Source organism: Lutjanus erythropterus, chromosome 14, assembly GCF_056507025.1.
Source record: "Lutjanus erythropterus isolate fLutEry1 chromosome 14, fLutEry1.hap2, whole genome shotgun sequence".
Classification (NCBI taxonomy): Eukaryota; Metazoa; Chordata; class Actinopteri; order Lutjaniformes; family Lutjanidae; genus Lutjanus; species Lutjanus erythropterus.
Window position 1 is genome coordinate 24,059,248 of NC_139330.1, and position 27,255 is coordinate 24,086,502.

The following is a 27,255-nucleotide window of genomic DNA, read 5'->3' on the forward strand; positions in this document are numbered from 1 at the left end:
GACACATCACAATCACAATATTTAAACAATGTAATACATGCAATACATAGGTGACATTTTAGCACACTGTGTATATTCTTCTAGTACACGATGATACACAGCAATCCATCAATCAATTTTGAATCAAACTTACACATCTATAGTTGTAGGTACATTTTAGTTTACATTTAACACTTTGTATATACTTTTATATAAAAAATAATTAATGTGACATCAGTGCAAATATTTAAACTGCCTATTTAAATTACACAGGACTTTAAGTTGAATCTCTATGGTCCATCTCAGTCTTTGTTTGAGCCCAGTGAGCGTTAAACCAGCAGGTTGATTTATGGTGTGTAGTAGAAGGACCACTCAGTTATTTAGCTGTCAGTACAGGTGGTTTAACGTCCATGGCGTCATTAGCACTGCTGTACTGTACACCTTGCACCATGTACTGGTACTTGTTTAGAAAATGCCTAACAGAAGCTGTTTTTACTTGCATCATTGCTCTGAACCTATACTTTGTACTATATTCTGTAAAACTTTAAAGTGCTTACACAGAAGTATTCCTTGAATGTTACACAAAAGAGTTAATTTCAAACAGATGATACGTTAGAAGCAGGATTTAAGCAGTAGTTAAATATACCTCCTCCTCTCTGAATGCCATCAAACTCTGAATCTGTTCCAGATCTATAGAACCAAACTCAGTTCCCGTTTACACTGAAGATTCTCCCTCAAATGTGTGTTTGTGGTTTCAGTGACGTACAAGCTTGTCTCTGATCTTGAAGCTGATCATGCCCAGCAGGAGGAGGGCAGGGAGGAAGGAGTAGAGGAGAACAAAGTCTAGTGTGTATCGGGACAGAGCACCAGGATAGCCCTCATCAATGATCTGATTGCCTTGAGTGATCAGACAGGCTCCTGGCAAAGGTCTGGAAACATCTGCAACAACGCAACACACGAGAGAAAAAAAAAATTGTCACCACTGTCAGTCTGTCCTGCCAAGTGTCCTTGAACTCTGAACTCATACTTTATAAGTTTATCTTAATAAGAGCATCAACTGAATTTTAAAATGCCAAGTTGATAAATAAAAATCAATGATTGTAGATAGTCTTTAATCTGTTATTAAATACAGCACTAAAGTAGGATAAAAGATCAATAATGATTGTGAATCATTTGTAAATTACATTTGCTGAATTGTAAATATGATCCAGGACCATATTTTCCCACAGGGGCAACACATATTCATAGTCTTCTGTACAGGTAGTTAAGTCAAGATCCACTACTTTAACATCTAACTCTTCATTAAAACAGTCATAGAAATATTACCACAGATGGCCACCCTAATAAAAGTGTTATAACTGGTAGAAAGTAGTATGTAATTTTTTTTTTAAAAAACTACCACTGGTGCTTAGCTTGTAAAGAGTGAAATTATTATAATTATGGGTCCCTTTCCATCTTCAGGGTAGGTGAACAGGAAAGTCCCATGGTAAAACTTACTGCATGTGAAGTCGAGCTCATGGAATTCAGTGACTATGAGCAGCTCACAGCTGTATTTCTGGAAGGTCAAGTAGCTGAGCCACTGAAAGACCTGTGGCATCTGTTGGGTACTTCTGTTGAGGGCAAGTGCAGAAGGTGTGTTATTGGCATATCTCTGGAAAGCATTGGCCTTTATTTACAATAAAGGCTTTGCATAAAGTGACTTAGACTTACTGATTAAATACAAACATGCAGACACATTCGATGTCTCACCTTAAGAAACCAGATCCCACCAAGATCCCTGCAATATTGAGAAGAGCCACCCCAGTGTTGACCATGTTAGGGTCTTGGACCACTCCTAATAGCACCACAGTCAGCAATTCACCTGAGAATAAAAAAAATAACACATACAACTAAAAGCCATAATCAGTGGAAACGTGATATTAAAGGCATCTCCATTTAAGTCAGACACATATTTGGTCGTGATACTGTGCACTGAGATAAACCGAATATTTAGAGTCTATCCCTGTCAAAGTGTTGGCAGCAGATTTTTTATAATGAAGACAAAAGTTTTAAGTTATAGGACATAGATCATACATATCAGAGCTCATGTCTGTATTATACACTCCTTCTGCTTCTGCCAAAGGAGTCTCGTGACTTTTGGAGTGAGTGATTTGGGCTGGGCTTCAAAAATCCAAACTATCCCTTTAATCATGTCCGCTTACCTATAATATGTGGCACCAGGACTACTGCAGTGAAACACAGGAAGCGCAGACTGTCAGGGTGCATCCCCACCGTCCTGAGTGAGCAGAGAGCAGAGCAGAGTGTGAGATCATTAAATCCTCCACCCAAACAAAAACACATTCACACTTACAACCCACCAATAAAGGAAGGAGGTGAATATGAAAACACTGAGGATGCTGAAGGGCAGGATGTGGAAGATGTAAGCCAGGAACATTTGCCATTTACTGTAAAGACCATCCTGACTCTCCTGATCACTGATGGCTCGTAATGCCGGGACTGTTGATGAAAACAGACAGAGAGCAGGTCATGTGATGAAAGTCTGAAAAGCTCTTAACTAACCACAATAAATAAATATGTGAGAAATTTGGAGGGGAAAAAATCTCTGTATTATAAAAGCTAATTTTCAATGCCTGCCCCTAGCTTTGCCTGTAAAATGCATAAGACTCAGCAACAAAAACCAGAGGAAAGTCCTTGTTAATTGATATAATTGAGTAGACTAGTGCATTTTTTTTTAGTATACGATTAAGGGTTGGTATTTGATACTTAAAGTACTTGATACCAGTAAACCTTGATAGAGAAATCATATTGTGAAATCTTGATTTTGACAACAGATGCATCATTAAAACAAACATGGTAATGTAGAGTGGCAACAATTACTGGATTAGTTGTCGAGTATTAAGTTAATCGCCATTTTTTTTTTGACAGTCAAATAATCAGTTTGAGTAATTCTTTAATTCTAATTTCTAATAATCATTTATTGTTTCTTATTCCTCTGTAACAGTAAACTGCATATCTTTGGGTTGTGGACAAAACGAAATCTTTGAGATAGTCATCTTGAGCTTAAGGAAACACTCATCAACATTCTTCAACTTTTTCTGAAATTTTATGCACCAAACAGCTAATCCTAAAATAGTTGACAGATCAATTGCAAATGAAAATAATCATTAGTTGCAGACCTGCGTAATGCCTGTTGTGCTGCCCCATTATTCCCATGATGGCGTGCCCCATCAGACCAAAGTCATCCAAGAGCCTGATTTGGATGTACGGATGTTTATTGATAGTTATCCAAACAACTCATTAAACCTGTTCCTATCAGTCTTTATCTATGAGTCAAGGTCAGCATGAAATCCATAATCACTACCTCTGGCTGTTTGGGTGCTTTTAATTACCCTTTAACTCTAGTGTGACTCCTAAGCAGCCCTGTGTTATATCACCTTTCTTATCCACAGTATCTGTGACAGCCAAAGATTTTAGACTCAGCTGATAACTGAGGAAGAGATTGAAGAGATAATCACCCCATACAGCCAATACCCTTCATCAACCATTGTCTAGATCATCTTTTAACATGCGCCTTATGCATAAAATTAATTCTACTAAGACCTTATTGCTTATTCCCTTAACTTTTCAAAATGTATTTGACCCTGTTTAACCCTAATCCAACCAGGAAATTCTCATTATGTATATATATGTATATTATAAGTGTCTTGGCCACAAAAATTAAAAACAACACAAAATACTTGTCACAAGAGCTGAAATAAACTTCACAAAACTCTAAAATTATTTGTAAAATTACCAATAGGAATCACATCAGGCTTACACCCCAAGAAATAATCTAAGAAAAGTATAAAATCATCTGAAAGTGAGTTTGAAAGAACACTGAGATTCAGCTTTCTTTAGCTGAATCTTAGTCTTTTTCTGTCTATAACACATATGCATGACAGTGTGTTTGTATTTGAGGTTACCTTGAGACACGGCACCTGCTATAAATACTAAGCATGAACTTGTTTAACACAGAGAGACACAAATACATGCACACAGAGATAATATAGATAGAATAGTTACTGTAGGTCTGTAGGTAAAAAGGCACTTAAGGTCATTGAGTTGTAAATGGAGTAAAGGTCACCCTCCACCCCACACTATAGTTAGCCATGTAAAGCCACAGCAAATAACAGAAGGTTAGACATATGTAGCCATTATGCAAATACTCCTGAAGTTAAAGTAATTCTGATAGAAATGATTTGTATATACTGACATTTGGCCGCTTTTGTGATGACAACCACCTGCAGTTCTATACTACAAGTAATACTATAGTTTGACTTATAACTCATCACTTAATCTTTTACTTTGATCTGAGAGAGGCACACATGGAGTACATGGAGTCTCTTCAGGCGCATTCATACAGAAAAATCCAAGCTACACTTAACACATTTTTGCTGAAGGGAACAAAAATACTGCAGACAGCAGACCCCTTTCACCTACTGAACAAGAGATAAGCGAGCTTACACAGCGAAGATAAAGGCGTTTGAAACATGCTGTTAAACAAAGATAATAGATCACTTTTGCTCAGGTGATAGACCACACGCACTTCAAAATTTCCCTTAAGTTATCTCATTCACCTCATGTAGATATTTATTCGGTGATGTTATCAGACACCTGCAGTCAGATGAAATATCATGTCTCCCAGACATTGTGTAACTACTGAAATATGCTAACTCGCTGCACAAATAAAACTTGAGGTCGCACTTTATTTTATAGTGCACTATTAAGACATAACAAGCTATACTTTGTATCAAATTAGACCAAAACTAGAAGTAATCTTCCTTATGAGACAGTATTAGACACTTACCAGATGTTATAAGAGGGTGATTAGGAACACATTACAACAGAGCTTTATTTTAAACTAAAGTGAAATCACATATCTGCTACTTCCCTATTTGTACAGTATATTAGGGCTGCTTGAAATTTGACAGTGCACTACAGTAACTGGACCACTCAAAAGTCAAATTGCTGGAAAAATCAAAAACCTGGAGTAAAATGTATTTTTCCCTTCTATGAACAAATATACAGCAATCAGCCACAACTTTAAAACCACCTGCCTAATAATGTGGAAGCCCCCCCCCCCCAAAAAAAAACAGCTCTGACCCACTGAGGCAGGAACTCCATTGTGGGGTTCGGCCTCCTCTGATCGGACGTATTGTTCCAGAACGTTCCACAGGTGCTTGATCTGATTGAGATCTGGGAGATTTGAAGATCATGCTAACACCTTGTCAACATAGGACCATCTTCTTGCAGTGCTCCCATTGTAGGTCAGCAATGGCCACCAATGGACCACTTTGGTAGATATCCTAGAAACATCCCACAAGACCTGCCATTTTGGAGATGCTCTTGCTGCCTAATCCTGATATATCCCAACCCTTGACAGGTGCCATTGTAATGAGATTCAGTGGTTTTAATGTTGTGGCTGATCAGTTAATGTTGTTGAACTCACAGAGAGCCACAGCATTCAGCATGCCCGTGTAGGGTGAAGCACCAATGCTCTGATAGATGATGCCAATGCGGTCCTGCACAGCACCCTTGGTGACGTCAAGGTCTAAGTGCATCACGAAGAAGGCCACAAACAGACCGTAGATCAGGTTCTGAGACAGACGCATCAGAACACCCATCCTGTCTCTGGACAGGTTTCTTGTCGTCCGCCTACACATAAAACACACACGGAAATAGACGAAAACACACTTAAATATATACATGTTCTTAGGTACATGTTCATACAGCAACACAAAGAGGGGAGGGGAGTTGAAGTTTCAAATGCAAATATATGTGAGATACTCAAGAATCGAAAGCTGATCAGTTGTGTTGTACTCAGCACTGACCTGAGCAGGACTGCGAGTTTGTCTGCACCGCTGGGTGATTCTTTGCTCTTAAAGGGGATGGTTGGCTTGTCCGGCCAGTTTAGGCTCTGCTCCGTTTTTCCCAGCATGGTCTGGTAGATGGCAGACCGCTGATAGGACGAAGTGATCTCATGCATGCGATTGAAGGTGGCTGTCTCCCTCTCGCTGCTGCGTGTGTCCACTGACGTGAAGTCAACTATTTGACGTCACAACAGTTTCATTATTTTAATGTTCATGCGGTACAGACCTCCTTCTATATATTCTATATACTCTCAAGGTGTATGTATACTTTATTTGTTTGTATTTCAACATAGCTGTGTTTCTATAATGTAAACAGACAGTACATAATCCAGGATCATAGCATACAGTACCATAGATGTCAAAGGGGTTGCAGTACTCTGGACACTCATATCCACATTGGTTGAAGAAGTCCACCATCTCTCCTGGCTGCCCACAAAACACTAGCTCTCCACGACTCATTATAGCTATCCTGCTGAATACCTGGGAAACACACACACACACACACACACATACACAGTGACATACCATCAAATGATTTAATTTCATCAACAAAAGCCCATCAGCTGAAGGGCAACACATGATCTTCTGTCTTCGTAGAAAATAACGAGTTTTTCAGTGTTACAGGACAGGCACATATTTTGAAAACAACATTTATATTCCCATATGTAAATTGAAATTGTTTTTGAATGCTGTAATTGACCCTTCCTAATTTTGAATATGCTAAATGGATGTTGCTGGGGGACCGGTAAAAGTGACATATAGTCACATCCTAAGCAAAACGCTAGCTAACTAGCTCACTAATCTACATCAGTCATTAGCCAGCTAGAAAGGAAAAAGGAAAGTAGAAAGTTGACAAAGACTCTGCGATGTACCAGGCTTGTTCAACTGCTATTGCAGCATAGAGAAAAAACGGGCGGGACTTAAAATGGGTCAGTTGTTTCTAAATTACTGTCGTCCCAATGTTCTTGATATGAATGTGCATTTTTGTCAAGAGGAGGACTGTGGATTTTGTCCCCCATTTCCATTAAGATTGCATTAGAAAAGAATCACTTCATAGCCAGTATGAACACAAGGAACAATTACAGTGATCAAAAATGAGTGTATTGCTGTTAAGATAGACTTGAAAAATTCTGAATCTGTTGTTTAAAGGAAGGTTCAGTCTCTCTTTTCAGATTTTCTCAAAAACCTACCCTGAAGAGCTCGGAGCGTGGTTGGTGGATAGTTACTATGACGATACGGTTCCTCCTGGCCAGTTCTGCCAGCAGCACCACAATCTGATTGGCAGTCATGCTGTCCAGGCCGGTGGTTGGCTCATCCAATAGGATCACCCCTGCAATGACATCATCACTCTCGTGCAGGCTTGTCACACATTGAAACATTGAGAACAAGAGAAAGGCAGGACAATAACTTTTTTTCTTCTTTTCAGTTGGAAACTTTTGAATGTACTTTTTATTAAGTGGCACATGCAGGATTCTCGGCGGGGCCAACTTAACTTGTGAAGATAAGTGAGTTCTTTTTTTTAGTTAATTACTCTAATTAGGACAATTAAAAGATTGCCTCTTTGCTTTATGAAAGTAGAGTGGAATTAGCAGATGCTTTAATTGTGAGATTAATTCATTTCCTGGTTGATTGGAGAGGCAGCGAATGGGAACTCCTCATTACTCTGTGTGTGACTCTGTGTGTGTGTCTGTGGCCATTCTAATCCTGAATGAGGACTGAGACCCTTCATCCTCCCTTGAGGACTGTAGGCCTGATAAACCACACCTGGGATGAGCACAGGCCACACACACACACACACACACACAGAGGTGGGTCTCTGCTCATTCCATTCGTCGTGTGATAACCTAGTCTTTCATTACTCCTCTCCATCTCTCCCTCTGTCCCTTTCTCTGTCCTTTCCTCTCTCCTCTCTTACTTAGATCCCTTTGTTTTCCAGTGTGGACTTCTAAAACTCTTTGGGGAGAGACAGGTCTGGTGGTTAACTTTCTTCTATTCTCAGGGTGGCACCATCCTGCCTCCAGTCCTGTTGCTTCCAATAGAATATAGTATATCAAATATCGTGTTATATGCAATAAATAACTAAACAGAGTGTGAAAAACATTAGAGACATCATTACAGCTAATTTTTATTATCCTTTTCCCATGTGCCCAGATATCGGCCATAGAGATGTCTGCCTTCTCTCACATGTACTGGAACTAGATGGCGCTCAGCTAGTGGTGTAGGCTGTAACCCTCTCAAATGCCTTACACTGGTTTTATCTAGCCATGGCCAGGGGTGTCTTTTTACCAACAAAATATTTAATATATGTATTAATCTAGTGAGTTACTCAGCCCCTCTGAGGGAAAGTGAGAAGTTTACACAAATCTATTATTATGTAATTAAATCCTATACATGCTATAATCTTAGTCAGCGCTCTTCTTTCAGCATCACAGTGTCTGACAGCTCTTTCTATGCTTGTGGGGACACTCTTTTTTTCTGTCACTCTGAAACTTTGTAACCTGGTTCATTTCAAGCCACAAGCGAACTGACTCAGGAGCATGTGCAATCTTCCCAGTTGTAGCTTCAGCATGTTTATTGTCCCCACCAGCTGTAAATACCACTACAAGTAAGAGGGAAATATCAATTTTTGATTTTGGGATAAACTGTCCCTTTAAAGAAAACAATCTCTTCAGGTTATCTACTCCATATTCCTCATTTGAGCTCTGTAAAGCCTGAAGAATTTCGGGGATTTCAGGCTTTTACCTCGATTCAATCCATTATCATGATTTAAATTTGCAGCAGTAGCATCCTTTTGAAGTCTGACGTCTGTGATGCTCAGATAAAACTCCGCAGAGGTACTCACGTGGGTCCTGAAGTAGCTGGCTGGCGATGGATACCCGCCTCCTCTCACCCCCGGAGATCCCTGGGAAAACACGACCCCCAATAACGCTGTGGGCCACGTGAGTCAGACTCAGCTCAGCCATCACGGCTGACACCTGCATGGGAGTCAGAGGTCGAGGGTCAGGTGAATCAATATGGTTAACACACCAGCTGGTGAGTTCAGGTGCTATAAGCAAGCACTGTAGACTTAGCACTGTTGACTGGCTGAACAAGAAACACGTTGATACAATGTAAGCTTATAGATGTGCATCAGACACAGAGGTAAAAGGAATATCCAACTAATGTGAGCTTTGTTTAAATCTGTTTTACACATTCTCAGTTATCCTGATATTTGATATAACTTTCTTTGAATGAACTGTGACTTAGACTAAATAACCAGCAAAATATCACAATTCACTTGACAAAGTGTGTATCATTCCCTCTGCTTCTACATTTGTCTCCTTTTTGTATTTTATATAGCAGGGAGGAAATGCCACGTGTAAGCTAAGTGGACAGAGCAGAGGAGGCTCTCAAAAGTCACCTTCTTCTTGATAGCTTCAGCCGAGTGTTTCCGCAGCGCCAGCTGGGCTGTGTAGGTCAGAGTCTCCTCCACGGTCAGATAACTCAACAAGTTATCACTCTGGAAAAGAAAGAGACAAGGACATCAAGGATGGAGAAAGTAAAAAAAAAAGGAACAAGTAAAATACAGTGAGGCACACAACCATCTCTCAGATCTTTTATACTTATTGTAAAATTGATTTAGTAGAATCTACCTTTTTTACTTGCAAGAGAGATGAGTAAGTACATACAAATCTGATCACGTCTGTCTTCCTCTTGTGCATTTGTCAATAATCAAGTTACAGTCTATCTTGAAACCTGTTGGTTTGACTGGTATGAAATTTGCTGTTAACATCCACATCCTGGAAATTCTTACCAACAGAAATGCAAATGTATCTGCACTATCTTTGCTGCACATCCCTGCACACCTGGGTACATCCATACAGGACACATACAGCTGTACACTGTATGTTCATGCATGTTCAAACCAACTGTAACATACATTTGAAATATATACACACACACACATGCAAACACACATACACACATCCATTGCTTGAACCTTCTGAACCTGCTGCCTGCTTCAATTAACACATGGCGCCTCTGAATCCCACTTCTCCTCCGTCTCTCATCTGAATGACTTTAATATCAGGAGCTCATATCACCTCCTCATCTACAGCTTAGCAGGGGAAGTTAATGACGAGGCTTAGAGAGCAGAGGGGGTTGCTATCAGCTAGAAGAGGGAGATGATTTGAAAGGAAGCAAGGCCAGTTTTAAGCCAGTGTTTTTAATTCAGGCTTTGGATACACTTGAGCACCTCTCATTGAGAGATTAAGTGTATGAGGAGGCCAGCAAGGGTCTTTAGTTAATTTCATCCTGAGGCCAGGGCAACCTTTTCAGGAGTTTCTGCAAAACGGTGTGTTCATTGAGTTTGTGCTTCGGTGTTCATGGTGGTTAACCACAGGAAACTTAAATACATAATAGTACAAACTGTCTGCATGCAGCCGATCACATGTGAATCTATGGAACAAAGTTTAACTGGGTGTCAGTGTGTGATGAGAACTGGGGCAAAGTGGAATGTGCATGTGCTCACAACTTTACAACCACCGTTCGGTCTCTTTATTAATGTGTTGTTTAACACTGCAGCTGTTAACATTGTTATAGATCACGAGAGCATTCGGCAGTGATATGCAGATTGGAAGATTCATTTTACAAGCAACTGGTTTTAGTCATATTCTTGCTGCTGTTCCAGATTAAGTAAAATGGATCAACGTGCGTTATAACATGAAAAGTTTATTGTTATAACAAGAAGTTATTCAGTTTAAAGCAAATTTGTTATAACAAGAAACTTTTCTAGTTATAACAATATGTTGTTATAATGTGAAAAGTTGCATGTTATAATGTGATAACTTCTATTTATGTAATGACACTTTATAAAAAATATGTTATCATGTTATAACAGTGTTATACCATGTTTTATGTTACAACAGTGATCATGTGTTATTACATATCTTTGTTAAATACTCAATTCTGATTGGTCAGTTAGAGCATTCTAAGGTCTGTTATTTATGAATAGCAGACCGCTTTGAAGAATGGACTGTTGCTATGAATGTAGAAAATCTGGTGGAGAAATAAAACATTTTTCAGATAAATATTTTGTGTCAAATGATTGACTTTTTAGTAAGCAGCCATGTAATAAGCAGAATAATGTACAGTGAGCAGGTCATTATTGCTAAATAAACCCCTTCAGAATGATTCAAGACCCCTCTGCTTCGTGTTGGGATCCTGCACCATCCTGTCAGTGTTTGAAGTTAAATAATATATTCTTATAGCAAGAAAAATGTTGTTATAGCATGATCATTTTGTATGTTGTAATAAAGTAAAAATAACTTGTTATAATATGAAAATATTTTGTTACAATGTGACAAACACTGTGTTATAACAATTTGCTTTTGTTTTAATGCGATACTAATCCATTTTTCTGTTGTACCAAGTTTGAAATATCTAGAAAAATGTATTTATTTGAGATCACAACTGGCATGCAACTGATTGTCTGTAGTATATTGTTTCTGTGTTTCTGTGTGTTACCTGCAGGACGTAGGAGAAACAGTCCTGATACTCTGTTCTCTTAATTTTCCTGCCGTTAACGAAGACCTCGCCCAACAGTGTGCCAGTGTTTCCAATCCTCCCTGAGATGGCATCTAATAATGTGGTCTTTCCAGAGCCTTTACAATGCAAAGTACACAGACACACACACACACACACACACACACACACACACACACACACACACACATGAAAATTGACAAAGGTGGATCGGTCACATATTTAAAGACAGATTCATTTTGACCAAAAGAATGATTCTCCATCCACATTACTCCTTTATTGTATGTTCCTAATAATATCAGATTTATTTAAATTCTTCTTGGACTAAGTGCAAACCTGAATTTCCCAGAATGCCCATGATCTGTCCACTGTCTACATGGAAGGAGACATCATTGAGGATCTGACGAGTCCATCGTTTTCTGTAGGAGGGTAAGTCCCACCATGGACCAACACGCTCACTGTAATACACAGACACACACACAGCATCAATCATTTTAACAGAATCAAACCCCACTGTGAAAATGATCATCATTAAACAATAAAAGAATATTAGCTTTGTGTTTTATTTTACGCTACACAGAAGACAAGTTTCAAGTTTCCATGAATTACACATCACATATTTTGGTAACACTTTATTTGAGGAGGTGTTTATAAGACTGCCATGACACTGTCATAAACATATTATGACCATAGATATAAAAACAGTTAACAGCAAATAGTGATTAGCCTGATTTAGCAATATGTAAACTAGTTATATGTTCATCAGCTGATGCTGTAAATCTCCTCAGTACTGTTCTCTGTTGTCAAACTGGCCTCATAACATTTAATGACATCTCTATGCCTTGTACAAATGGCACTACTTTGTTCAAGAAAGCTGATGGAGGTCCTTGTTCAGCTGTTATTGGATTACAGAGCTAAAATGGGCGGGACTTAGTTTTGTCATTGACTGTCAGAAGACACTTATAATTGACCTTTCCTAACTACATATGATAATATGATGTAGTGTTATAACATAAAAAGTAAAGCTACAAAATTTCTTTAAGTTTGATAACAAAGACACTGAGATTATTTCAAGTTGTAACAAAGACTTCACAGACAATGTCAACTTTGCATTAAAATGACACAATTAACCGAATGAAACTTAATAACAAAAGTCATAAACATTCAAAAAGACACCTCTTGTTTTTGACAGTTGTCATGACATGGTTATGATGTAATGCCTATGGTGTAATAATCTTATGCACACCTCTTTAAATAAAGTCTTATCCATAATTTTATGCTATTTAATTGGAGTTAGACCACATGAGATTATAGAAAATTTGATTCAAATCTGCATATTTAAAACATATTATGTATAAAGTCATATATGTATATAGTATAAAGTGGTTCACTCTGTTTTTTCATCTGTCTCTCAGTTGACCTCCTGTCCACTCTGTCTGTGTCTTCAGCGTTTACCTGACCGTGTAGGAGAGCTTTCTGACACTGAGACAGCAGGAGGGCTCTGATCGCTCCTCTCCACCGTCCCTCCACACGTCCCTCTTCACTGCCCTCTTGTCCTCCGACACATAGTTGTAGGACTCTCTAACTTTGGTCCTGTTCTCTGGCTCCTCCGCCTGCATCGAATAAAATCCGTTCATGTTTGCAGCCGGTGTGCTACTCCAACCAACAACCGAATCAGGTCCGTCTCAGATTAATATGCTCATATCCACACAGCTCATATACAGATGTCCTACAGGCACAGACTTAGTTTCTGTGTTGCACTCATTCCCTGTACAGAGCAGCAGTGTGAGAGCGTTGGTGTCTCCCAGGAACCATAAACACACAGTGAAGGTTGCGTTATCTCAGAGAACTTTGATCTGGAGTTGTATAAAGAAGACAAAAAACATGCTCAGTAGATTGACAGGCTGTCAGTCTCACCTCAGTTCTCAAATTGAAAAGCTATGACTGACAGCACAGAGCAGACAAAGGACTGACGAGACATGAACTTGGACGCTTTTAGAGAGGAGAGAAGTCTTGTGAGCTAAGATGAGAGGAGTTCTTCAGATGGACTGGAGCCACACTAACTAAAAGAGAGAAGGAACAGAGCAGGGGAACAACAGGAGAGCAAAAAAATCAGGAAAAGAGAGGAACAGAACAGAAGAAGAATTGGGGGCATTGACCTCTTGACCCTACAAACATAAACCAACAACTTTCATCATCATGGACCCAGACAATGGCCTCAGTCATACAAGCGGCTACTCGCAGGTCAGTCTGTTACATGGGATCATGCAAACGTCAGGACAAAAACATGTCTTCGTTTCTAGTTCATCTGTTAATCTACTGATATGCTTTGTTCAAATCAAAACCATTTCAAAACTTTCTGTTGCTTCCTTTCCAATCCCTGAGCTGCTCTCTTTGACTGCTGCAAAACCACTGATTTTATTAAATCACTATTTTGTGACTAAATCAAATAAATCATAATGTGTGAATGTTGGTCAAATGAGTCCACTGAGAGCATTTTCCGAATTTATTACTATTGCTGGAAGTTTGTTTAATGTGGTAAAAGCAGCATTTATTTATTTATTTCCCTTACTATAGGGCCCCAATTGAAAGAGAAAAAAAGTGTAGTTTCTTTAGATATTTGACATTTTTCTACACAAAATTACATATACTGAAGTAATTTATAATTTATCTATATGATGTACAATATTTTATTATGAATGTGTTAATGTATAAAATGTGTCTTAGTATTTTCATTTATTTGGATTCATCCACAAAAAAACCTAACCCTTTATTTTTGACAGTTGCTGCATGCTAGGATTAACCTATGCTCATATTCATATGTTCTCAAGTTGTATTTTTTTTTATTTGAAGATTGAATTTGCAGCTTTAGGCCTAATTTATTTCTGTTTTCTAGTTTTTCCCCAAAATGCAAATACTACTAAGTGTCCATCATCTGTTTGTCTACAATAATCACAATAATTTACAATCTGCGATAATTTGCCAACCTTTTGCAATTTTCTTGTGATTAGTGGGTCCTGAAGCTAAAAGAAAACCATGCTATATTAGACGAGGACAGTTTATCTAAAAAGATAAATACTAGAATTATCACAGGTTTGTCTTACTGAAGACATAAGGTTTCCACACGTCCAACTCTCATATTTTAGTTAACACATCTGAGAAGAACTGGTTGGAACAGCTGCATGAACAATGGCAACATTTTGAATGTCTGAACTACTAACATGTAGAGATGTGCTACAGAAAAGCCAGAAAACTGGGTATAAATGTCAATAGAAGCCATATCAACCATTTTAAATGATATTTACAGTACAGTATATTGGTGTAGAGCTTATGTGCTGCATTTTGATTTGTACTTACTGCAGAGATTTAAGGATTACATAATTTTGGAATGGACTCTGGATTCACAAGGCAACTCACGGACTATTAGCATGTACAAACATAATCGTCCAATAAACTTGTTGATAAAGTTCAAATGTAAGATGTGCAGATACTGTGGCCCTTTAAGGCTAGGACAATGTCCTCATCTGGTTTTCAGACACAGTGAACATCCCAACAAAAAACACTGACCATTGAAATGTTTGGCAAAGTCATCACATGGAAGAGGATACAAGACTGCAATTTTTGAGTATCCCCACAAGTTTACCACCTTCTGTTATTTGTATTGTTGTGAATGGTTTATTGCCATCTAAAATAAAAATGGGTTTCTAGGCTGTGTCTGGCACAGGAGCACAAACATGTCCCTCGCATATCTGTAATCTGTGATTCAGAACAGAAACTTTCTCAGATTTTTTTGCATGTTAAAAATGAGTCCTGCCTCTGTGAAAATCATTGTCCTCTCCCCTCTAACAACAGAAAGACACAGAGTTGTTCACGACTGAAGAGGACAGCAGTCTTTACTTCACCTACAGTGGAGAGTGCAATGAGCTGGAGGTCAACAACCTGCACTATGAGGTAACTGTCAGACAGATGGCTCTTGGCTGGTCATTTTTAGCCCTTGACTATTTAATCTTTGTACTTTCTGTATATGTGCATGTTGAATGTGCTTGCGTGTGTGTTCCCAGGTTGACACAGCAGCTCAGATACCCTGGTATGAGAGGCTGTCAGAGTTCAAGTTGCCGTGGGAGATAAAAGGAAACAAGCAGACCGCCATCAATAAGCTCAGCCTCCGAGTCCGCAGTGGACAGATGCTGGCTATTATTGGCAGCTCAGGTGAAACACAAACACACACACACAGTCATACACACACAGCTTTTAAGTATTAACATTTCTAATCAAGTTATTATTTGGTAGTGGCCTTCTTGCATTATATATTTTGCCTGCTTTTCAGCTGTCAAACTTTGGCCTCACATCAGCACCACTGTTCACATGAACAATCAAACCCTCAATAGCAAACTGCAGTGGAGTATTACATTTCATGTTAATTCTGTGCAGTTTGAGACAAAAATCATGTATTTTTTGCATGCAGTATAAATGTGTTATTTTTGCCGATTGTAAAAATGGTGTATTTAAATACCCCTGCATACTGGAGTCTCTAAACAGTATTGTAATTACATTAATTGGGTATGACTGGAAAGCTGAGTCTCTTGTGGATTTAATAAGCCAAGCTGTATTCATGTGTGATAATGTTACTCCCCATATAGCCCTTTCATTGTAGCGAGACCATTTCTTAAAACATTGAACATGATGCTGATTACTTGCAGCAAGTTCCACTGGGACATACAGGCAACATCAATGTAGATTTCTACATCTCTTATATTGTTGTAAAGCAACCTGGTTGCTTGGTATGTTCTAAATAGATAACAAAAATTTAAAATAAAAAATGAAATAAATAACTAATTATTCTATTTATTGTTTCCTTATTAAGTTTACACAGTTGGATTAATCCAGGATGCTGAACTCCATTTGCACTATTCTGCACATCTTAAAGAAAACTGAGACTATACTATACAAAAACACTTTATTCAGAACTATAAAGAGTTTTGTTATTTTTTTAGTTTTTATTTTCCTCAAAAATATGAAACCATCTCTTCCCAGGTTGTGGCAAAACATCTTTGCTGGACATAATAACATGTCGTGATGAGGGCGGTTCGATGACGTCTGGTCAGGTTCTGATTAACGGGAAGCCCAACACGCCCCAGCTGGTGAAGAAGAGCATCGCTCATGTCCGCCAAGACGACCGCCTTCTTCCTCACCTCACCGTCCGTGAAACTCTCAGCTTTGTTGCCAAACTGAGGCTCCCCACCCACTTCACACAGGCTCAGAGAGACCAGAGGGTAAGATTTAAAATTAACAAACACAACCATATCAAAACACACATTTAATGTACACAACAGGACATTATTAGCCCATGCTGAGTCTTCAAAACATATTCTGCATATTTTATCATTTGGACAAGATGTAAAGGCAGTGTCTATTATTGGTTGTGAAAGACAGATATTATATGTGACAAATGTGTCTCTCTGTTATTTTCTGTCACAGGTTGATGATGTCATTGCTGAGCTGCGGCTGCGACAGTGTGCTCACACCCGAGTGGGAAACGACTATGTGAGAGGCGTCTCTGGAGGAGAGAGGAGGAGAGTCAGTATAGCTGTCCAACTCCTCTGGAACCCCGGTGAGAGAGAGAAAACAGACAAAGTCTTAAACTCTTCCCTCTGAAGTTTGATTTTAAACTTTAAAAGACCAGTGTGTTAGATTTATTGACACTATGGCAGATATTCAGAAGTATGTTTTCACTGCTGTATTGTCACCTGAAAATAAGAATTGTTGTCTTTTCATTACCTTATGATGAGCAGCTGTTTAGACCTGCAGATGCAGACGTGTTAATGTTGCCACCTACAGGCAAAGAAAGGAATGGCTGCTGGAATACTACAATTATGTGTGACTGTTTTAGGTTTTATGGGATTTATGGACTATAGGCAAAAGTCCTCGATAAGATATTTAATATGATACTAAAAAACAAAACTTGAAAAAATGTCCTTAATTTTTTTGTAAATCAAACAACATTTTCTATTTTTAACTTAAAGTTCTTCTGCTTTCCTTCTTAAATAAAATAAAATAGAAAGCCATGATCAAAGAATGTGCAACAAATTGGCATGAACTTCAGCAATGAATGTTTGAATAATGTCTGCACAGCTGCAAACCAAAAACAATGCAGGAGACAGTAGCAGTCCTTTAATAAAATAAAATAAAAATGATGAAATAGAAAAGTTAACCATATATTATCATGTTAGATATAGTATGGACAGTCTGGTTGAGTATTTAGTTGTGATATCATGGTATTCAATATATCGTTAGATCTATATTCATAACCAAAGACTCTACATTCCAACCTCTTGTTTCAGTACCTCATCATTTTCTGTGATACAATATTAAGTTGTAATAATACAATAAGATTAGAAATAACAGAGTACCATCCACATTTTCAAGTATTAATCAATCTTGTTATTCATATAACCTGTCCTGATAAGATGAAATACCAACAGATTTTCTGGATCCATTCTGCATCACCACAACCATCCAACCATGAGACATAAGTGACTGGTGTTTTTACATTTCAGGTATTTTGATCCTGGACGAACCCACGTCAGGTTTGGACAGCTTCACAGCCCACAACCTGGTGATCACACTGTCCCGCCTGGCCAGGGGAAACCGTCTGGTCCTGCTGTCCGTCCACCAGCCCCGCTCCGACATCTTCCAGCTCTTTGACCTCGTTGTCCTGCTGTCGTCGGGTTCGCCAGTTTACTGTGGCGCTGCTCGTGACATGGTGGCTTACTTCACCGCCCTGGGATACCCCTGCCCAAGATACTGCAACCCCTCTGATTTCTATGGTTAGTGTGTGTGTGTGTGTGTGTGTGTGTGTGTGTGTGTGTGTGTGTATGTGTGTGTGTGTGTGTGTGTGTGTGTGTGTGTGTGCAGAAAACTGTCTGAAAGTTGCAGTCAATCTGCACCAGTCCTATTAATGCTACACTGAAACATACTGTACATGGTGTTGAGCTTCGTTTTGTTGGTGGGTGTGTGTCCAGTTGACCTGATCAGTATAGACCGGCGCAGTCTGGAGCGAGAAGCTGAGTGTTTGGAGCGGGCGACAGTTCTGGCTGAGCAGTTCATGGAAAAGGTGCGAGACACAGAAGATCACATGTGGAAACCAGCTGTGACTGACACAGCACCAACACAAACACAAACAGAAAGGTATGTGTGTGTTCAAGTTAGGATTCCTTTCCCTTATTACCTATTTGTCTTGTCCTAAAACTTCTTATCTAACTGTTTCTACTCCCATTACCTCACCACTCAAAAATTTAGCAATGAAATAACTTTATATAAAGGCAGGGTTTAAGTCTCATTTACTTTATTTAACTTATCAGTGTCCTACTGGAGCAACTATGGGGTATTTCTGGATGGTTTAAAATGAATGAATGTAACGTTCTACACAACTAGTTCACGGTGTTTTGAGTGAACTGTTTCAGAGGCAAAATTATTTGTGGTTAAAGCTGCAGTAGGCAATTTGAACATCTAGAATTGTAAAGTTAACTGACTCAGAGGTAAGAAAGACAGAAGACACGTAGAACTCGAATGATCCACTTTCTAAAAAAAAACCCAACTAAATACAAAGGGGTGTGTGCTCACAGACATTTTTAAAGGACATGCAATGGTCAAATGAATTGTTTCAACCACAATGAAATGAAATAATATTGCTTACTACAAATTTAAGTTAAAGCTGTGGATGCAAAGTCAAGATTTTAAAGTTAACGTAAGATTTTTCGCTTTTTAGAAATTCATCCTTTTATCTTAATAATTTATGGGAAACTGGTTCTAGTGTTCTAACCTGGACAACCTGATCCACTGTTTTCCTGCCTGCAGCCCTCAGCAGCTGAGCACAGGAAGAAAAGAAGAGGAAGTAATCACTATTTCCAAGCAAAGTAACAGACTGCCAGGCAGACTACACCAATTTGCCATCCTCATCAGGTAAGAAGACACATGAATGTTTTTCAGCAGCGCTTCCTGACAGCCCTGTCAGATGAGTTCATGTACCCCTTCACTGACTTAAGGGATGCATCTAAATCTGAATACATTATTCAGGAAAAGCACAAATAATACGCTGGAAACAGATATTTCCTCTGTCCGAAGTTGCTATTAGGAAAAAGTCAGCTCCTTGATTACCTCGGCATAGGATTGAATCTATGTTAATCAATCGTTGATTTAACTCAACTCCCAAGTTTATTCAGCTGAAGGATATTTTGTGTACTTACCCAGTGCAAAACTAGTTTATGAGCAAAAGTAGTTTTAACAAACTTTCTATCACAACAGCTTGTGTTCAGGTATTACTAACTCAAGTTGGACTTTGCAGTCAGGTTATTGTAGCTGGTTGTCTATTGATTATTGATTATTGCTTATTGTGACAATTAAGTACTAAAGATCAACCTCACACCAATTTTTATTACAGCACTCAAGATGGACACATGAACACTGACCTCCCCTCCCTTTCTCCCCTCAGGCGTCACATGTATAATGACTACAGAGACCTGGTCACCTTATTGGTCCACGGCTTCGAGGCTCTCCTAATGTCACTGCTGGTCGGTTGTCTCTACTACGGGGCAGGAGAGCAGCCTCTGTCCATTCAGGACACCGTGGCCCTCCTCTATATGATCGGAGCTCTCACTCCTTTCGCTGTGGTGCTGGACGTCATAGCTAAATGTGAGTAATTACAGCTGAGTGGCTTCATATGCCAGTCTTCAGTCTCAGCATCTAAACATATAGAACTGAGAAAGCATCATGTTTTAGTATTTTTCTCAGTTTCTTTGTTTAAAATGTACTGTTTTAAATTATGTTAGAAACGTGATGTGCAGCAAAATCACTAAAGTTTTTCACCATTGATTTGATGCAGTTTTACTGGAGGTGACACAAACTCCAAAACTGTTTCCATTTGTAAAACAGCTCCAAAAGTTGTCCTGAAAAGTATTTTTACACTTTTACACTTACACAAAATACTTGAACAAGACAAGACAGAGAATCAAATCACAAGCTTAAATCTAATTTGCAATTCAAGCTTTTTCTTTGGTTTTCCATTTTATAAACAGCATAATTCAATATAAGACAACACACAGGGGATAATGGATATTATTTATATTATATTGTATTATTTATTACATTTATTTCACTCACTGTACATTATCCTGCTTATTACACAGCCACTTACTTTAAAAATAAAATCAGTAATTTGACACAAATTAATTAATTCATAAATTATTTTATGAATTTAAGAATGATTTTAGTGCTCCTTCACAGTATATGATCAGAACTGTGTCCACAGCAACCATCTGCTATTTTATAACAGACCTTAGAAAGACAATTAGAATCAAGTATTTAATAAAGCAATGTAAGAATTTACTTTACTTTATTTAAGAATTGTGTAAAAAAACAAAACAAAAACAAAAAAACAGAAATCATTAGAAGTTAAGTGAATGCATTTGAAGTTGTGATCGGCGGTGAGCACAATGTTGGCAGAAGTGCATCATATCAGCGGAGATAAAGACAAACCTGCCAGAGGTTATGATGGTTCAGGATAATTACAGAGACAGCGAGACTATTAATGGTCAAGTTCAAGTCAGGACGAGGTCAAGTGACAACAAAAGTTATATAAAATTGATTCCAAACTCATTTATGACTCAGAGTTAAATTATTTAACACTAATATAAAAACTTTCTAAAATAAACTTTGGAACTTCTATTCATACAATGTCACAAGAGGAATACTACATTTATATAGCTATAAAGTCTTAGTAGTGTGTGATATTTATTACTGAATCTACTTATATGATCATACAACAAACTGAAGAACAGCTATAATCTTTATGGCCGTCTGATATCATAGGTTATAATACGGTACGTCATTACACCAAGGTCAATATAGTTAACTGAGATGAAACTAAAAACTAAATCCAGGTGTGAAGAACAGTTTGGTTAATTGAAATAAAAATAAAAACTAGAGTTTGGGGGTAAAAAACAATGAACAAAACTTGTACTTGTAGAAATTGTACTGTGTACTGAACAGTAAATAAAATAAAATAAAAAATATGCAGGCAGTCTCTTCAATTTTAGTCTTTGTCAACTTGTTCAAATTCATCAACTCAGCAAGCATTAGGGGCATTTGTTGGCATTATATGTTTATTAACACTGACAGTGTCTACATGGTTGTGTGTCACTTGCCTTCACAAAGTGTTGTGTTTGTATTGTAATACCTACTCTGAACTTCTTAAACCTTGCCCCTGACAAATACCCCCCATATTATCGTGCCAAAACATTTCTCAACAATTGAATATAAAGCTTAAACAAGCAAACCCAATCCGGAAACTAACTGAAACTAAACTGAGTTGAAAAGAAAAAAAAATACTGAATTAACAAATGAAAAGTAAAAACTACAGTAACTGTGTGTGAGACTAACTCAGTGTTCTTGTGCAGGTCACACAGAGAGAGCCATGCTCTACCACGAGCTGGAAGACGGCATGTACTCTGTCACCTCCTACTTTTTTGCGAAGGTAAGCTTCCTACATCACCAGCAGGGGTCAGTCTCGCTCCACAATGGCGTCACTCTCCGGTGTAATGTACCACATCAGTGATGTACAGTACTGTAATGTGGTATTAGAATCTGTGTGTGTTTGTCTGTCTGTTGTGTATATTTGAACATGTGCTGTCTCCACACTCAGGTGTTAGGGGAGTTACCAGAGCACTGTGTGTTCACCTTGGTGTACGGCCTGCCCATCTATTGGCTCGCTGGGCTTAACGAGGCTCCAGAGCGTTTCCTGCTCAACTTCCTGCTGGTGTGGCTGATGGTTTACTGCAGCCGAGCTATGGCTCTGTTTGTTGCTGCTGCGCTGCCCACCCTGCAGACCTCGGCCTTCATGGGCAACGCCTTGTTCACCGTCTTCTATTTGACTGGGGGGTTTGTCATCAGCCTGGAGAACATGTGGCTCGGTGAGGAGATGGATTCATTGTCCACAGTTAAAACACGTGGAGATGGAGAGCCTGAAGAATATGTGATGTGATGTTTATACCTGTGCGTGTTTTTGACTCCCCAGTGGCCTCGTGGTTGTCTCACGCCTCCTTCATGCGTTGGGGCTTTGAGGGCATGCTGCAGGTGCAGTTCAGTGGCAAAAAGTACCCCATCACCCTCGCAAACTTCACCTTCAATGTTGACGGCATACACGTGAGTGTATCACAGTTTCAGTGTTCACTCCTTATGGCATCATTCACACCATAAAGCTGAAGGCCACAGGGTCAAAGCATCAATTATTTATAGTTCTGCTTGTACAGTTTCAGAGTACAGGAATTAAAAGTTTTAACTGACCCTAAGTCCCACCCCTTTTTCACTCTGTGCTCCAATGACAGTTGAACAAGCTTTTGAAAATGATTACAAGAAGTTGCTGGGTGATCTGTAAAAGTGACGTAACTTCACATCTTAAATTAGTTCATATCAGCAGAGCTGTGGCCCACTAAATTGCTAATCTAGATCAATCATTAGCCAGCTAGTTAACTAGTGTTTGGTAACATTAGCTGGTTAGTTAGCGAGCGTTTTGCTGACGTTGTGACCCCATATGTTGCTTTTACAGGAAAAGGAGAAAGTCGACTGAGGTACCAAGTTTGCTTAACTGTTATTGGAGCACAGAGTAGAAAGGGGTGGGGCTTAAAAAGGGTTCATAGCAATCCTTTTAAAAGTAGGACGGCATTTTATGTAAATGAACACAACTGTTAAACCAAAGAACTATGCAAAGTAAACAAACTAACATCTTTCTCATCCTGAAACCATGTGTGTTTGTTTGGCAGGTGGTGGAGGCTATGAATATGAACCAGTACCCTCTGTACTCATGTTATCTGGTCCTGCTCGCCGTCTGTCTGGGCTTCATGGTGCTGTATTACTTGTCCCTTAAATTCATCAAACAGAAGTCCAGTCAAGACTGGTGAAGACATCTGGACCAGTTTCAACCATCAGTCTAAACGCTGTCTGAAATCAGACATGAGGGGCAAAGTTTTATCATAGGATGTGGGGATTTTTGTCTTGTTTTGTATGTTTTGTTTGGTTTGGTTTTGCCATGGTGGAAGGAAGTAATTTGGATTGTAGTTCGACTGGTTCGACGCTGATGCTTTCCATCGTCAATTTACTGTTCTTATTAAGATGCATTACAGTGAAAAGGTGCTTAATTTTGGGGAGGAAAGTTTACAATTTCACAATAATTTTCAGAAACCCTTGTACTCATTTAATGGTAGAAACACATGAAATAATCACCCAGCACCTCAGAAGGGTATAAAAAGTCACTCTGCTTGATAAAAGTTCAACAGTTCCTCTCATCTTTGACTGTTTAAAACAATCTCAACATATACCTTGTGTGAACGGTTTATATATGCAAATGGTTAGAACAGAGGCAAAAAAAAATGTCTGTGTTAAGAGAAGCACTTGTTGCAGTACCGCTGTCTGCTGCTGGATGGCAGCAGAGCACTGCAGGATCAAAGTTAAAATTCAGGGCTTTTTTTCCCTTCTTCTCTGTCTTGGCAAATGATTAGAGCGCCACTTTGGCAGATATCCATCTGCAGCTTTTGCTTGTTCCATTTTCAATCTTCTTTTTTTCTACAGCTTTATCTTTTTTGTATATGTAAGGTTATTAAGCTTAACAATGTGTGTGCCAGTATAGGGAGCACTGAGAAAAAAAGCCTAGTACAGATTTAGTAAGTCACACTCAGAAAAAAAACAGAACTTGTACTTGTGTGTCCTCATAGATTGAAGATTATGTAAGCTGTGTTTTCTCTTTTTTTTTTTGCACTGGTGCAAAAGCCTGATAAATATTTTACAGACATGGTTTGTGTCCAAATTAGTAAAGTATTAAATCAAATTGCTCCACATCAGTGTGTTTATTTTTGTTGTCATACTCTTCAGTCCTCTGACCTTGTCATTTAATTACATGGTGCGGTCACTTGTAGCTGCGCAATTTCATAACAACAAATTTCATTGATAATGTGATTATTTTCAGTCATTATCCTTTGCAGTCTGGTTGTTCTTTCAGCAGCACGCAAAACACATAAAAATGGTACTTTATATGGAAAAATAAAGGGAATATCAAATGCAGGCAACACTGTAATGATAAGCTCATGTCCCCTGATTTTTTTTATAGTTACTTAGTTTACATAGCTTCCATACTAACTGTACTAATTTTTACTAATATCTTCAACATTCCAAAAGGCAAACAAATGTGTGTTTTATGAAAACTTTAAAAACAAGCCCAGGTTCATAAAGAAGTTCCAGATGACAATGTTATGTCTCCTGCATCTTAATTTGTATCCTAAATAAGCTCCACTGCCTCGGCTGACCCTCTGATGTCATCTTCCAGCATACAACCACAGTGTGTTATCTAAGTCCTGCCTCAGACGGGGTCAAGAACAGCTTGTGTTACAGGAGGGAGGAATGTCTGAAGCTGGTACTGGACAGTAAAAGAAAAGCACAAAGCCAAGCAGAGGCAGGGTACAGATGCAGGTCAGGCAACAGAAGAGGCTGGGTTGGGGTCAAACTGCAGTCTCGTGGAAAATCTAAATCAAATTCCACTAATCTTTTGCCTTTGTCTTCTATGAAAACATTTTATTGTAAGACAAACACATGCAGGTGTGAAAATACTACATTACAGTCTTGTATTTAAAATCTGCGTTCATCTGTGTGAGTCGGTGGCTCAGGCATTGACACAACTATTAACTACTTTTTCTATAATTGCTCACTGCAGCTCTGAAGTTGCAGTTTAATGTATGTTGATTTGTTTAATTGTCATATATTAGAAATGGACAAAAAGACAGCGAAGACAAAATATCTCCATCACCCTCTGCTGGCTGACTGCAGTACAGGTCATAAACCCAGCTACAATTTTTCACAAAGTCATTTTTAACCCCATTTTGTCATTAGTTTGATATTATTATTACTGTGCTTACGTGCATATGTGTTACCACGATTATGTTTGTTTGGTCCGCACCAGGGTGAGTCCCAAAAAATTTAAACATGGGCATTGGGTCTCTGAAGAAGGCTGAGCTGAATACAGTTTCAATTCTGTTGATCCATACAGACAAAGGTAGAGCTCATGGACTTACACAGAGTAGCCAAAAGCTAATGTCTGTGTGCAGGAAAATGTATGTCAGATCATCCTGTTAACTAACTATTAACCAATAAATGACACCTGTTGAACTGTTAGATAAAAGCAACATCACATGAGAGGGAGTGATGTTGTTCTGCACACAGCCTCTGCAAACACATGCCTACGACCGAATCACAGAGACCCCTAATGAAAGTGAGCCATTGTTTATGCGATTGCCTTCACTTGTGCTTTACCTGCTGCTCTGAAAAAAGGTTAACTGTACCACCTGATCGCCTTTAAAGACCCAGACACAGACTATGGATCCTAACATCATTTATTAGCATAAATACTTCTGTACATTCTCAACATCATCTTCTTCATCAACAGTTTTATCAATAGCGCAGTGGACAGCGTAACACCCAACAGCTATAACACAATACCCAACATTTCAGTTCAAACAACTTATGTAAAAAAAACAAGAAAGGAAGAAAACAGTGGGATTTGGATGGAGGTAAGATGAGAGGAGGATCAATCTTTATTCCTCAGCCGTCATTTGGGATTTGTCAGCTTTCTCTTTCAGCTTGTCTGCATAAAACTTGAAGGACTCCTGCAAAAAACACAAACAAAGATGATTTAGCGTCAAACCAAGAGCATTAAATGCTCACCTGCTGTACAGAGAGGCTGACAGGTGTGTGTGTGTCTGTTTGTTGTGTGTGTTTCTATCTTGCCTCTTTCCAAAAGTAAGCGGCAGCGGAGCCCTCCTGGGTCCGTCTAAATAGTCTCCACCCTCCTACCAGGTTGTCTCGTTTCATCTTTAAATCCCCATTAATACACAAGTAAGGGATTTGTAGCCCACTCCCCAAACACATACTTTTTGCTCCCTGCCTCTGTTCCTGGCTAATTAATCAGTGTTTTGATCCAGACAAAGTGTTGTGCTGGGTGTTTTTTGGAGGGGAGAAGGTGAGAGCTTTTCTGCAGATTACGCCGGCTTCTTACATTGTACGCTTGTTTATTAATGTAGTAATTAATGCCGATAAATAGCTGCGTGCACTAGAGAAGGATCCTGGCAGGGGTCTGAAACACTTTCAAAGGGTCAGTTCGCACTAATTACAAAAACATATTTCCTCAATAGATTTGGGTTTATTTTTCCACATTTCGAGATACCGTCGGAGATTTACAACATACTGTTGAGCTGAGTGAAATTTCATTTGTGGTGCTCAAAGCTGTCAGAAATTAAATTAGCAAATTTTACTGCAACATTTCTTTCCAGAAATAATATCCTTGATACTCTGGATAATCCAACCATCGCAGTATTAACACTGGAACTACTTTTTCATGAAGATATCGTCCCTTCATATTTTATACTCTTCCATTCTAATCTCTCCTTTTTTCAGTGAGGGTAAATTTTTGAGACAAATTGTCTTAAAGGGATAGTTCAATTTTTTTAATGTAAGCTTGTATGAAGTTGACACGTTCCCAGTTTGGAGAAGCTTAATGTTTTCAGTTCTCATATTAAGGCATTACACATTTTATGTCAAACATGACTGATACAAAAAGTCTGGATCACTCATACATTTCATTCGTACGCAAGAGAAAATTCTAAATATGAAAAAAATTGGTGAATGTGATGATTTCTCTTAAGTCACTTATACATGCCACTTGAGAGCGAATCTGTTGGTACATTTCTGTGACAAACTGCCAGGGGAAAATGTTGGAGCAGCAACCTCTATACAGACGTAGAGGAGG

At 38.7% G+C, this 27,255-nt stretch overlaps 3 protein-coding genes across 3 annotated transcripts in view; 1 reads left to right on the top strand and 2 right to left on the bottom strand.

Annotated features, from left to right (window-relative positions):
- Positions 1 to 124: 124 nt before the first annotated feature.
- abcg5 (ATP-binding cassette, sub-family G (WHITE), member 5) lies at positions 125 to 13,186 on the bottom strand. The gene is made up of 14 exons (XM_084735446.1): positions 12,867 to 13,186; positions 11,748 to 11,869; positions 11,394 to 11,530; positions 9,289 to 9,387; positions 8,731 to 8,863; positions 7,079 to 7,218; positions 6,239 to 6,368; positions 5,850 to 6,063; positions 5,468 to 5,673; positions 2,337 to 2,475; positions 2,181 to 2,254; positions 1,729 to 1,840; positions 1,477 to 1,589; positions 125 to 918 (listed from the first exon to the last, which is right to left on the bottom strand). The coding sequence occupies exons 1-14, from the start codon at positions 13,046 to 13,048 to the stop codon at positions 734 to 736; spliced, it is 1,986 nt and encodes a 661-aa protein (XP_084591572.1). The 5' UTR covers positions 13,049 to 13,186; the 3' UTR covers positions 125 to 733.
- A 135-nt stretch (positions 13,187 to 13,321) lies between these two features.
- abcg8 (ATP-binding cassette, sub-family G (WHITE), member 8) lies at positions 13,322 to 24,296 on the top strand. The gene is made up of 13 exons (XM_084735450.1): positions 13,322 to 13,655; positions 15,264 to 15,362; positions 15,473 to 15,620; positions 16,446 to 16,684; positions 16,890 to 17,022; positions 17,969 to 18,238; positions 18,434 to 18,599; positions 19,269 to 19,373; positions 19,903 to 20,102; positions 21,866 to 21,942; positions 22,111 to 22,378; positions 22,483 to 22,610; positions 23,228 to 24,296. Exons 1-13 carry the CDS (start codon positions 13,611 to 13,613, stop codon positions 23,363 to 23,365), a joined length of 2,016 nt encoding a protein of 671 aa, XP_084591576.1. The 5' UTR covers positions 13,322 to 13,610; the 3' UTR covers positions 23,366 to 24,296.
- A 1,529-nt stretch (positions 24,297 to 25,825) lies between these two features.
- Positions 25,826 to 27,255, bottom strand: part of lrpprc (leucine-rich pentatricopeptide repeat containing) — a 70,659-nt gene continuing 69,229 nt past the window's right edge. Inside the window, exon 38 of the mRNA XM_084735409.1 lies at positions 25,826 to 26,116. Within this exon, the coding sequence (XP_084591535.1) occupies positions 26,045 to 26,116 (72 nt within the window). The 3' untranslated portion in view covers positions 25,826 to 26,044. The remainder of the gene's footprint in view (positions 26,117 to 27,255) is intronic.

What these genes read in the sequence shown, in the direction of transcription:
- abcg5 (XM_084735446.1), bottom strand. Translation starts at nt 13,048, where the DNA reads ATGAACGGATTTTATTCGATGCAGGCGGAGGAGCCAGAGAACAGGACC. An exon ending in GCTGAATGCTGTGGCTCTCT is followed by an intron (nt 2,476 to 5,467) that starts GTGAGTTCAACA and finishes TTTCATCAACAG; the next exon opens with TCCCGGCATTACGAGCCATC. An exon ending in TTCACCTCCTTCCTTTATTG is followed by an intron (nt 2,255 to 2,336) that starts GTGGGTTGTAAG and finishes CTGCTCACTCAG; the next exon opens with GACGGTGGGGATGCACCCTG.
- abcg8 (XM_084735450.1), top strand. Translation starts at nt 13,611, where the DNA reads ATGGACCCAGACAATGGCCTCAGTCATACAAGCGGCTACTCGCAG. An exon ending in GGCTATTATTGGCAGCTCAG is followed by an intron (nt 15,621 to 16,445) that starts GTGAAACACAAA and finishes ATCTCTTCCCAG; the next exon opens with GTTGTGGCAAAACATCTTTG. An exon ending in AGGCTCAGAGAGACCAGAGG is followed by an intron (nt 16,685 to 16,889) that starts GTAAGATTTAAA and finishes TTTCTGTCACAG; the next exon opens with GTTGATGATGTCATTGCTGA.